Raw genomic sequence first — 13,113 nt, 5'->3', positions numbered from 1 at the left:
GAGCTCGCCCTCAGGTAAGCAGGCTGGTACTTTACTAACAGGAGACAAATTATGTTACCCCCTCCATGACTCAGTGTCATGACCCAATGCCCCAAAGGGAAAGAAATCATGGTTTCCAAAATGTAATAAAACAAAGGACATTTTAACATTGGAAATCAGTCATGTAAATTGTGAAACTCAGGTCCAGTTCTATTTTTTCTGTGGCAAAAAGTTTGGTAATCAGAAATAGAAGTCAAGTCAAATCATGGCTGCCATTTTGTGGAGAGAGCTGCTGAGTCAGATTAGTGCCCTTCTATCAAGATGCATGTGCTGTGACCTAGGGGTAGAATCATGATGGGGTGTGTGTGTGTGTGTGTGTGTGTGTGTGTTGGGGGAGTGTTTGATGTGTTTCCCCTAACACCAGGTCATTGCAGAGAAGACACGCAAATAATCATAAACAATGATTTTTCTCAAAATCTTAACCAATTGCAGTTATCTTGGCAATTTATGCATTTGTATGGGTTCAAATTTTTTTTTTTATGGGTTCAAATTAGGCCAAAACCTAATATACAATGTTCTATAACTGATCGTATTGGGCTTGGGGGTCCTCCTTCTTACCTGAGGCAGCTGCGGTGGGCAATGTGTAAACTTACAACCAATTAAAGGTCTAGTGAAAGCTCAAACCCCCGTTATGGTTTCTTCTCCCAGTTCCTTCTTCCTCCCAAAGATGGCATCTAGGCACAAGGGACACCTTACTCAGCCTCATGGTTTTGGAGCAAGCCCCTACTTTGCATGCTGACCTTCGCTATGGCTCCCAGCTGGCCCCTGGGCATCAGCCTCTGTCTTGGCTACTTTGGCCACTGGAGTCTGTGCTGGGAGATGGGGAGGGTAAAGGAAGTGTCTGATGGAATGACTGGATGGATGGTAGCGTCACTGGCTGAGAGAAGGTACAGGGGGACGAACTTGTTTGGGGATGAGAAGGTATTAGAACTTAGAGTAACAGGACAGGGGGGTGGAGGATGGGTGGACTGAGGGTCAGGTCTGGCTCTGAGTTGGGTGCAGGTGAGGCTGCCCTGCACTGGACTTGACCCAGATTTTGCCTAAGATCCAAGCTGTGAGGGTTTTTGGAGCACACGTCAAAGGGGTTTTAGGGAGAAGCCACTGCCAATCTACACTGCGTGAAGCCATCCCTGGAAGAGCTGCCCAGAGAAGGGAGAGTGAGGTGCGAAGATGCACTTCTGAACTTTGGTTGCCCCAAAAGCTAAAACCAAGCCTGCGGTCCAGGCTCTGTGATGACCCCTTTTTTCTTTTGCTCCCCAGGCCTCCGGGGACTGCAGCTCTATAGGCTACACAGGGAAGAAAGGCCCAACTACCGTCTCAAGTGCCTTCAGTGGTTGATGAGACAGCCTCAGTGGCCCAGCTGGGCCTGGAACCAGATCTCCTGCCCTTGCTCCTGGCAGCAGGGACTATGGGACTTACGATTTCAGCCCACCAACATAGGTGACACCTTCTTCCTGTCTCTTGGGGCATCCCCGCTGCCCCTGTACATCCCCTGGGGTAATGCCTGACCTGTCCTTTCTAAGGCACCCTCAGCTTCTTCTGAGAATCCCCGCACATGCTCCTCCCCCATTCTTGCCCTACCACAGGCCTCCCCCAGCCTGGCCTGAGTATGTCTGAATTTGTTGCAGGCTGGTGGGGCCTTGGCAATAGACAACTGTGCAGCTTCTCCTCCTGGCGAGGGGGCGTGTGCTGCAGTTACGGGCCCTGGGGAGAGTTTCGAGAAGGCTGGAGAGTGCAGCATCCTTGGCAGTTTGGTACGTGTGTCCACAGAGACCTCAGCCCTACCTTCTCTAAAGCCCACTGCCCTTCCCAGTCAGAGACCAGCCCTGGGCACTGCACCTGGCAGTAGGACCCTCAAGAATGAGCCTCCTGTCCCCATTTCTTCCCAGCTCCTTCCCCTTTCTGGACCTCAATTTCCCAATCTGTAAAGTTAGGAAGCTTCCAATGTCCCTTCTGGCTCTAACAGCCTAGAAATTTATGAGTGAGTGCCCTCTTGCCCCATCTCCAGTTGGCCTTGTAGCCCCAGCTCAGAGTGAAGGCATCTTTCTAGGGAAGAGGAGGGGGCCTAGTCTATCCCTCAACCCTCTACACCACCCAGATTAGCAGGCTGTTTGGGGGAAGACTTAGAGTTAGCTACTCCCAGAGACCCTGAAAAGGAGCTAGAGAGTACAGGGTCACGTGTCTGGGAGCCAGGTATGTCCGCCCATTCTTCTCCTCCTAACACTGCAGCCTCCTTAGTCCCCAAACCACGCACCACGTCCCCCCCCTCCCCGTCCATTTCAACTACTTTGAGAGGAGTGGAACTCAGCACTCAGTCTTCACGAAAGGAACTTCCTTTAGCTCCCACCTCCATGTGCCAGGGCCTCAGCTGCACAACGGTTTATCCAATGAGCCTGCAAGGGAGACAGTAACTGGGTAGGCCAATTGCCTAAGATCACCGAGCAGGGCAGGATTCGAACTGAGGCGTACTTGACTCCAAAGCCATGCTATTGGCATGATATCATCCCATCATACCAAGCCTTCCAGCTGAGTTCTCCACTTCCTCCATCTCCCTCAACACTCTTCTCTTCTCCACAGTCCAGGAACTAGAGCCGCAGAATTGGTGTTGCCGCTGGAATGACAAGCCCTTCTTCTGCACCCTGTACCACCAAAGGCAGCCCCGTGTCAGCTGTGCTGGATACAGGCCCCCACGACTGGGTGAGGCAGAGCATCTGGGGAGGGGTAGCCTCTTGGCCACTGGGACATGGAGGCTGGATCATGGAAGGGCTAGCTTGTAGGGCAAAGCTATAGCAACAGGGAAGATGGAGATGCTTCCAGTGTGGTGCTCATGGCCAATGGAGGGGCTTTGTACCTGGGGTTGGGGAACGGGTGAGAAAGGGGCCCAAAAGTTCAAGAGGACTTCTGGGGAGGATTCCATACTCCCATGAACATCTCCCCAGGCTTGAGTCTAACAGCAAATGCTCTGCTTGGGGAGTGAGGGGCCAGGTGGAAATCTCAGTCCCTACAAAAGCTGAACAATGAGAAAGGAAGACAGAAGAATTGATGCATTCGAACTGTGGTGTTGGTGAGGAATATTGGGTATACCATGAACTGCCAAAAGAATAAACAAATCGGTCTTAGAAGACATACAGCCAGAATGCTCCTTAGAAGCAAGGATGGCAAGACTTTGGCTTGCTTTCTTTGGACACATCATCAGGAAAGACCAGCCTCTAGAAAAGGACATCATGGTTGGTAGGGGGTCAGTGAAAATGAGGAAAACCCTCAAATAGATGGATTGACATAATAGCCACAACAATGGACTCAAACATACCAACAATCATGAAGACGGTGCAGGACCAGCCAAAGTTTCGTTCTGTTATACACAAGGTCGACTTGAGTTGGCACCAACTCAACACCAGCTAACAGCAACCACCACCCCTGGTTTTCCATGCTAATGTGGCATCTCCTTTTTTCCAGCCTGGATGTTTGGGGACCCTCACATCACCACCTTGGATGGTGCCAATTACACCTTCAATGGGCTGGGGGACTTCCTGTTGGTCCAGGCCCAGGACGGAAACTCCTCCTTCCTGCTGCAGGGACGTACTGCCCAGACTGGCACGGCCCAGGCCACCAACTTCATCGCCTTTGCTGCTCAGTACAACTCCAGCAGGCTGGACCCCATAACGGTGAGCAAGGGGGAGCCCAGGACATCCTGCATCCCCCATAGACAGCCCCTGAGGGACATTCTGCTGAAAATTAAGGTCCAGGCGGAAGGAGAGAACAGGAAGGGAAAGGAGAAAGGAGGGAGGGCACACACTGCTAGTGTAGTGGCTTTGAGAGCAGGCTCTGGAGACGGCAGGATTAGGGTCCTGGCTCCATCATTTACTAGTAGTGTGACTGAAGAAATTACTTCTCAGTGCCTCAGATAATAACATGACCTACTTCTCAGGGCTGTTGTGAAATTTAAATGAGCAGAGAAATGTGCCTTGCACAGAGCCTGGCCCGTGCTAAACACTCAGCAGATGTTAGCTATCAGAACCTCACTGTCATATTGTCACCTTCATCTTCATCCCTGGGTCAGGTTCTAGCCCTGAGTTGCTCTCAGGTGCCTCCTCTCTGAACCTCTGGACCTACCTACGGGCCAGACTTAGGCTTCCTCCAATTCCCTTCCAGGTTCAATGGTTCCTTGAGCCCAATGACAAAATTCACGTTCAGCTCAATGACAAGAATGTGACATTTGAAGCCAACCGTGAAGATGCAGAAGGTAGGCTGGGGACAGTGGTCAGCCACCCTCTTCTGCTTCCCTGGGTTGGGGCTCAGTGGGGTGCTCAGTGCCCTGGGAGCAGTGTGTGTTGGAATGTGAAGGTAGAAACAGGCGGGGGCGGGGGGGAGGCAGAAGAGAGGGGTTGCCACCCCGTCCCTTCAGCAGCTGTAACGGAGCAGCTTCTTCACCCCATGAGCAAGGCATTAAATGTCCCCCCCCCCACTTCTGTCCCGCCTTCCAGTGCTGAGTCTTCTCCTTTGATAACCATCTTTAGTCCCCAAGAAGGAAGTGGTATGGGTTTTGGAGGTGTCCTCTGTGCCGCTAGAGATAGTGCTCCCAGGACATCACAGAGCTGTTCTCAGAGTCTCCTCTCTGCACAGTGACCCTCCAACTAGCAGGTCCTAGGCCTTCAGGGCTCCTGGATGGTTTCTTCTCCTTTTGCTTCTTCTTAGTCTCCTCCTTTTTCTGTAACACCTTTATTGAAATACAGTTCACATACTATACGATTCACCCCCTTGAAATAATAATTTGATGGGTTTTAGCACATGTATTCACAGATACGTGCAACCATCACTATAGTCAATTTTAGACCATTTTCATCACCCTAGAAAGAAACCCCATATGTTTTAGCTATCATTCCCCAACCCCCAAGATGCCTATGATTTCTTCATCTGTTTCCCAAAGTCCTAGGCCAGGAGATATTCAACACCACTGGAATCATACTGACCCGCAATGGCTCCCTGGTCTCAGCCAACTTTGATGGGACAGTGACCATCTCAGTGATAGCTCTCTCCAACATCCTCCATGCCTCCTCCAGCCTTCCAGAGGAGTATAAAAACCGCACAGAGGGCCTCCTGGGTAAGAAGCAGGTCAGACCCTGCCTCTGAGGCAGTGGCTGACACAGGGGCCCAGACCTCCAGGTGGAAAGCAGCTCCCTCTCCTGCTGGCCTATGGACATCCCAAGCTGTTTCCCTTTCTCAACCTCCTTGGAGCTGAACTCTCAGGGCACAGGGCTGGTGGGTGAGGGAGGAGGGGCTTCTCTCAGCTACTTTTGAGGCTCGCTTCCTGTCCTTCTCCTAAATCTCCAGATTTCAGGGCAGCCAAGGGAGCATCCAGAATGGGCTCTGGGGAGGGTGGGGGGCAGCCACCCTCTCCTTCCCCTCTTATCCCCTTTCTGCCCCAAATCTTTCCCCTCTTTCTGCTTGCATCCCCACATTCCTTCTCTTCCTCCATTTCCTCTTCACTTTCTTCCCCCCTCGCTAAAGGAGAGGGGCGAGGTATGAGGTCATGGTCCTCTCCCCTCTTCCTGGCGGACTGAACCAAGAACGGATGCAACTGAAGGAGGCTTCCCAGGCCCCCTCCTACCCCTCCTTACATATTGAATATCACTCTTTGGGTGCTCCCAAGAAAGAGGAGAGCCACAATCCCAGGACGACCAACTTCCTACTCTGTTCTTCAGGAGTCTGGAATGACAATCCAGATGATGACTTCAGGAGACCCAATGGCTCCACCGTTCCCCGAGAGAGCTCTGAGGAGATGATTTTTCACTATGGAATGAGCTGTAAGTCTGGGCCTGAGTCCTCAGGGCAGATGGGGTAGGGGCAGGATGAGGGAAGGGAGAGATGTTTTTCCCTCAGGCTTATGGGGCCCAGACCTCTGTCCTTTGTAAGAGCAGGGTAAAAAGGTCAGGAGGAGACTCTGAGGCACCTGATGCCACCCCAGATTTGCCCCACCCCTACCCCATCCCACCTGCATTTCTCTACTTGGGAGATAGGATGTGAAAACTGGGTAACCCCTCACTCACTGAACGGGGATCTCTGGACCAGAAGCTGAAAGCCATTCAGTCCCTCCACACCTCCCTCCCTCTGCCCCAAGTCATATAAACTGAGGGTAAGGGGTAGACACAGCAAAAATACAACTGGAGCCCCACCCCTGGTACCATTACCATCATATCTCATATGTTACAGGGAAAATCAATGGAACAAGTATCCTTGGCAAGAGGAGTGACCAGCTGCCTTCCAACTTCACCCCTGTCTTCCTTGACCAACTGAGAAACACCTCCTCGAATCTGAGTTTGGCCTCTGAGTGTAATGAAGATCCACAATGCATCTTTGACTCTCTGGCCATGCAGAATGTAAATGCTGGACTGCATACTAGGATGCTCTTTAGAAGATTCCAGGAGATTAATGCCACCCTCAGTAAGTGGCACGAGACCCAGAGAGGTGTTTCTAGAGTTAGGGAGCAGATCAGAAGCCCCCATTCCGTAAAACCCCCCCTTTTTTTTTATTCATTTAACAGATATTTTTGCTTGTGTTACTCCTCTGCTCAAAATCTTCCAATGACTCCCCAGCTCACTCAGTCGTGATGACCTTCAAGACCCTGTCAACCCTATTCACTGCCTCTCTGAACTCTTCTCCTGCTACTTCTTACTGCTGTCACTTCAACCAGCTCTACCAGCTTCTTCGCTGTTCTTCACACATGCCAGGCTTGCTCTCAACTCAGAGCTTTTACACTTACTGTCCTCTTTGACCGAAATGCTCTTCCCTCAGACAGCCAAAGGCTCACTTCCTCACCTCCTTCAAGTCTTTATTCCAATGTCACCTTCTCAGCGAGGCTTTTCTTGGCTACCCTATCTAAAACTTCACACTCGCCCACACTTTCTATTCACCTTCCCTGCTTTATTTTTTCTCCTTAGCATTTATACCTGTCTAACAGTTTTATAATTTTTTATATGTGTCTTTTCCCACCCCACCCCCCTCAAGACTGTCAGCTCCATAAGGGCAGGGGTTTTCATCTGTTTTGTTCATTGATATATCCTCTCTACCTAGAACAGTGCCAGCCACACACACACACACACACACAAAAAACCAGTGCCACTAGCCACATAGTAGGTGCTTAATAAGTGTTTGCTAAATAACGAATGGGCAAAAAATGAAATGGAAATAGCAGGTCTCACAAAACAGAGACCAGTGAAAAGTTTTTTACTTCTGTATTTCCTGACAAATGCAACGTTCATCTAGGTTTTCAGCCCTTTTCCAAAGGTAAGACTCTGTGATGGCCTGAACAACCTGGCTCTCTGGTTCATTTTGTGCCACATCCAATATAGCAGCATGCTGTTCAGGAAAAAACTTGAAGTGTTTGAGGAGGAGGTAGAAAAAGGGAAGCTAAAGATTTGGCCCCTTGGGCAATTCAACCCCAACAAGCAGGTACACAAAACAATCCCTGCTCCCGGAGGTGGGTCATAGCCCTGGGAATGCTTCACACAAACCAGAGGACTGGAGAAAGAGAAAAGAGGCTGGTAAGGAAGATAGTGCCCTGCCTCAGACCCCGAGCCTCCTCTTTGTGTTTCAGATCAGTACCCGCCGTCTATCAAGGGGGCTCTTGAGATTAAAGCCTTCAAGGGGCAGACCGAGTGGATTCAGTATACCAGCTCCTCGGAAAATGTCACGTTCTCTCTCAGACACAACTCTACTGACTTCACACTCTTTGGTAAGAATGTTTGGCTGGGGAAGTAGGAGATGAGGTCAGAGTCAAGCTTTGGATAATTTTGCATCTATATACCCTGTGCAATTACTGTCACTTCCATTTGATATCCAGGGTCAGGATTTCATAGAAATGATTCCTATGATTCAAGTAGGTGCCCTCCAGTGAATAGTAGTGATGGATTTATGGTGATTTGGTCAACTAGCTAGGCTGACTCTGAACATGTACAACTAATTCAAAGAGCATTTAATCTCAATATAATATAATAGGGTCTTTATACAATCACCATAGTTTTAGAATAATGAAGTACAACAATTAACAAATGCTAGTTTAAAACATTTCCATGTCTGTTTAAAGGATATAATGTGGAACAAGATTTAAAGAAACACAAATGCCTTTGATACATTTCTCACTATTTTTATGTGTTTGTTAACCATGTTTACCTAGCTTTGTCTCTCGTCGCCTGATTTTCAGTGCTGGGACCAACCAAAGCTTCGTTTCTCAATCTCAGTAATGGCATCAGAGACCCCAGGCCCGCACCCGTGATCTGGTCCACAGATCAAAGCACAAAGAGTGCAGTTTTTCTTCTGTTGTCAGCACCAATTATGCTGGCAACCCTTCTCTGCTAAACCAAAGCCCTTACATAACCTTATTCTGAGTTCTGATCACCTCTCTGCCTCTGTTTCTTTCTCTGTGCACAAGAAGGGATTGTTTGTTTCCCTTTTGCTCCATGTGGCATTCTCTCAGATGAAAGGTAACACTATTGAAAGACTTTTTTCTCCACTAGATTCCTCTCTGGAAGAGTGATGGCTAGAAGTTATTCTCATCTATTCCCTACTATCAGCTCCTTTCAACCTGCTGGAGGCTTTCCCATTTTCTTCAGATATATAAGACAGGCTTGATTAAAAGACTATATATACATATATATATATATATATGTGTGTGTGTGTGTGTGTCCCCCATGTCTGTCAGTTTGTCCTACTGCGGGGGCTTTTGTGTTGCTGTGATGCTGGAAGGTATGCCACCAGTATTTAGATACCAGCAGGATCACCCATGACAGACAGGTTTCATCTGAGCTTCCAGACTAAGAAAGACTAGGAAGAAGGACCCGGCAGTTTACTTCTGAAAAGAATTAGCCAGTGAAAACCTTATGAATACCAGCAGAACACTGTCTGATATAGTGCAGAACATGAGCCCCCCAGGTTGGAAGGCATTCAAAAGATGACTGGGAAAGAGTTGCCTCCTCAAAGTAGAGTCGACCTTAATGACGTGGATGGAGTCAAGCTTTCGGATCTTCATTTGCTGATGTGGCACGACTCAAAATGAGAAGAAACAGCTGCGAACATTCATTAATAATTGGAACATGGAATGTATGAAGTATGAATCTAGGAAAATTGGAAATAGTCAAAAATGAAATGGAACGCATAAATATCAATATCCTAGGCATTAGTGAGCTGAAATGGACTCGTATTGGCCATTTTGAATCAGACAATCATAAGGTCTACTATACTGGGAATGACAACTTGAAGAATGGCGTTGCATTCGTTGTCAAAAAGAACATTTCAAGATCTATCCTGAAATACAACGCTGTCAGTGACAGGATAATATCCATATGCCTACAAGGAAGAACAGTTAATATGACTATTATTCAAATTATGTACCAACCACTAAGGCCAAAGATGAAGAAATTGAAGATTTTTACCAGCTTCCTCAGTCTGAAATTGATCAAACATGCAATCAGGACGCACTGATAATTACTGATGACCGGAATACGAAAGTTGTAAACAAAGAAGAAGGATAGGTAGTTGGAAAATAGGGCCTTGGTGATAGAAATGATGCTGGAGATGCATGATAGAATTTTGCAAGATCAACAGCTTCTTCATTGAAAATACCTTCTTTCACCAACACAAACAGCAACTATAAACATGGACCTTGCCAGATGGAACACACAGAAATCAAATTGACCACATCTATGGAAAGAGACGATGGAAAAGCTCAATATCATCGGTCAGAACAAGGCCAGGGGCCAGCTGCGGAACAGACCATCAATTGCTCATATGCAAGTTCAAGCTGAAACTGAGGAAAATCAGAGCAAGTCCACAAGAGCCAAAATATGACCTTGAGTATATCCCACCTGAATTTAGAAACCAACTGAAGAATAGATTTGATGCATTGAACACTAGTGACCGAAGACCGACGAGTGGTGGAAGGACATCATCCATGAAGAAAGCAAGAGCTCATTGAAAAGACAGGAAAGGAAGAAAAGACCAAGATGGATGTCAGAGGAGACTCTGAAACTTGCTCTTGAGTGTCGAGCAGCTAAAGCAAGAGGAAGAAGTGATGAAGTAAAAGAACTGAACAGAAGATTTCAAGGACGGCTCAGAAAAACAAAGTAAAGTATTATAATGACATATGTAAAGAGCTGGAGATAGAAAAACAAAAGGGAAGAACACTCTCGGCATTTCTCAAGCTGAAAGAACTGAAGAAGAAATTCAGACTTCGAGTTGCAATAGTAAAGATTCTATGGGGAAAATATTAAACAACACAGGAGGCATCAAAAGAAGATGGAAGGAATACAGAGAGTCACTATACCAAAAAGAATTGGTGGATGTTCAACCATTTCAAGAGGTAGCATGTGATCAGGAACCAATGGTCCTGAAGGAAGAAGTCCAAGCTCCACTAAAGGCACTGGAGAAAAACAAGGCTCCAGGAATTGACGGAATATCAACTGAGATGTTTCAACAAATGGATGCAAGTGCTCACTTGTCTGTGCCAAGAAGTTTGGAAGACAGCTACCTGGTCAACGGACTGGAAGAGATTCATATTCATGCCTATTCCCAAGAAAGGTGATCCAACTGAATGCAAAAATTATCAAACAATACCATTAATATCACACGCAAGCAAAATTTTGCTGAAGATCCTTCAAAAGTGGCTGCAGCAGTATATCGACAGGGAACTGACAGAAATTCAGTCCAGATACAGAAGAGACGTGGAACCAGGCATATAATTGCTGATATCAGATGGATCCTGGCTGAAAGCAGAGAATATCAGAAGGATGCTTACCTGTGTTTTATTGACTCTGCAAAGGCATTCGACTGTGTGGATCATAACAAATTATGGATAACATTGCAAAGAATGGGGATTCCAGAACACTTAATTGTGCTCATGAGGAACCTATACATGGAGGAAGAGGCAGTTGTTTGAAGTCAGGAAAGATGTGCATCAGGGTTGTATCCTTTCACCAGACCTATTCAATCAAATAAGTATGGTGAAAGGATACAACCCTGATGCACAACTTTCCTAACATTAAACCATGCAGTATCCCCTTGTTCTGCCCCTTGGTCTATGTACACATTCCTCATGAGGACAATTAAGTGTTCTGGAATTCCCACTCTGCACAATGTTATCCATAATTTGTTATGATCCACGTAGTCAAATGCCTTTGCATAGTCAATAAAACACAGGTAAACATCTTTATGGTATTCTCTGCTTTCAGCCAAGATCCACCTGACATTAGCAATGATATCACTTGTCCCATGTTCTCTTCTGAATCTGGATTGAACTTCTGGAAGTTCCTTGTCAAAATACTGCTGCAACGGCTTTTGAATGATCTTCAGCAAAATTTTACTTGCACGTGTGTGTGTCTTAGGTTGGGTTCTCTAGAGAAGAAAAACTAGTAAAGTGTATAAATATATATAGAGAGAGAAATTTATATCAAGGAAATGGCTCACAGGGATGTAGAGGCTGAAATGTCCCATGTCCGTGGGTCAAGCTTCTCCTGATGCACATAGTCACAGGGGCTGGTGAACCCAAGATCAGCAGGTCAGAGTGCAGGGCTCTTGTTCACAGGCTGTGAAGATCAATGAATCCCAAAGATTAGCAGGCAAGACCACAGGTAAGCTGCTAGCTCAAGTCCTAAGAACTGGAGATCAGATGAAAAGGAGCCAGCTGCAGGATCCAGAAAGAGTGAACACCCACAGGCCTTGCCAGAATGTCCACTTATATTCAATGCAGGCCACACGCCCAAGTAAACTCCCTTTCAACTGATTGGCTACTCACAGCAGATCCCATCATGGAGGTGATCACATAATATCAAATCTTATCGTGGAAGTAATTACACTATCATATGACTGATCAAATCACTGAGGATCATGGCCCAACCAAGTTGACACACAGTCATAACCATTACTGTGTGATATTAATGATATAAATCAATAATTTCTGCATTCTGTTGAATCACCTTTCTTTGGAATGGGCACAAATATGGATCTCTTCCAGTCAGTTGGCCAGGAAGCTGTCTTCCAAATTTCTTGGCATAGACAAGTGAGCAATTCCAGCACTGTATCCATTTGTTGAAACTTCTGAATTGGCATTTCATTAACTCCTGGAGCTTTGTTTTTCACCAATCCCTTCAGTGCAGCTTTGACTTCTTCCTTCAGTACCATCGGTTCTTAACCATATGCTGCCTCCTGAAATGGTTAAACATTAACCAATTCTTTTTGGTACAGTGACTCTCTGTATTCCTTCCATCTTCTCTTGATGTTTCCTTTGTCATTCAATGTTTTCCCTGTAAAATTCTTCACAATTGCAACTCAAGGCTTCAATTTTTTCTTCAGTTCTTTCAGCTTGAGAAGTGCTAAGTGTGTTCTTCCTCTTTGGTTGTCTAACTCCAGGTCTTTGCACATTTCATTATAATACTTTACTTTGGCTTCTCAAGCTACTCTTTGAAATCTTCTGTTCAGTTCTTTTACTTCATTCCTTCCTTTCACTTTAGCTACTCTACATTCAAGAGCAAGGGTCAGAGTCTCTTCTGACATCCATTTTGGTCTTTGCTTTCTTTCCTATCCTTTTAATGACCTTTTGCTTTCTTCATGTATGACATCCTTGATGTCATTCCACAACTTGTCTTCGGTCATTAGTGTTCAATGTGTCAAATCTATTCTTGAGATGGTCTCTAAAGTCAGATGGGATATACTTAAAGCCATATTTTGGCTCTCGTGGACTTGTTCTAATTTTCTTCAGCCTCAACTTAAACTTGCATGTTAGCAATTGATGGTCTGTTCCACAGTCAGCCCCTGGCCTTGTTTTAACTGACTATATTGAGTTTCTCCATCATCTCTTTCCACAAATGTAGTTGATTTGATTCCTGTGTATAGTCGCCATTTATGTTGTTGGAAAAAAAAGGTATTTTCAAGTAGTCGTTGGTCTTGCAAAATTCCATCATTCAATCTTCCGTGTTGTTTCTATCACCAAGGCTGTATTTTCCAACCACTGATCCTTCTTCTTTAGTTCCAGTTTTCACATTCCAATCGCCAGTAATTATCAATGCATCTTAATTGCATGTTTGA

At 46.2% G+C, this 13,113-nt stretch overlaps 1 protein-coding gene across 9 annotated transcripts in view; it reads left to right on the top strand.

Moving 5' to 3' along the window:
- Nucleotides 1-13,113, top strand: part of MUC4 (mucin 4, cell surface associated) — an 81,973-nt gene that overhangs the window by 56,986 nt on the left and 11,874 nt on the right. For all 9 annotated transcript variants that reach the window (XM_049879233.1, XM_049879241.1, XM_049879247.1 and 6 more), the window contains 9 exons: nt 1,300-1,479; nt 1,668-1,793; nt 2,617-2,736; nt 3,496-3,704; nt 4,192-4,282; nt 4,967-5,140; nt 5,742-5,843; nt 6,250-6,480; nt 7,634-7,771. In XM_049879233.1, the coding sequence (XP_049735190.1) occupies nt 1,300-1,479; nt 1,668-1,793; nt 2,617-2,736; nt 3,496-3,704; nt 4,192-4,282; nt 4,967-5,140; nt 5,742-5,843; nt 6,250-6,480; nt 7,634-7,771 (1,371 nt within the window). The remainder of the gene's footprint in view (nt 1-1,299; nt 1,480-1,667; nt 1,794-2,616; nt 2,737-3,495; nt 3,705-4,191; nt 4,283-4,966; nt 5,141-5,741; nt 5,844-6,249; nt 6,481-7,633; nt 7,772-13,113) is intronic.

This window comes from Elephas maximus, chromosome 1 (assembly GCF_024166365.1).
Source record: "Elephas maximus indicus isolate mEleMax1 chromosome 1, mEleMax1 primary haplotype, whole genome shotgun sequence".
Taxonomy (NCBI): Eukaryota; Metazoa; Chordata; class Mammalia; order Proboscidea; family Elephantidae; genus Elephas; species Elephas maximus.
Note: the sequence above shows the minus strand (reverse complement) of the source record. Positions and strands in the feature narration are given on the sequence as shown.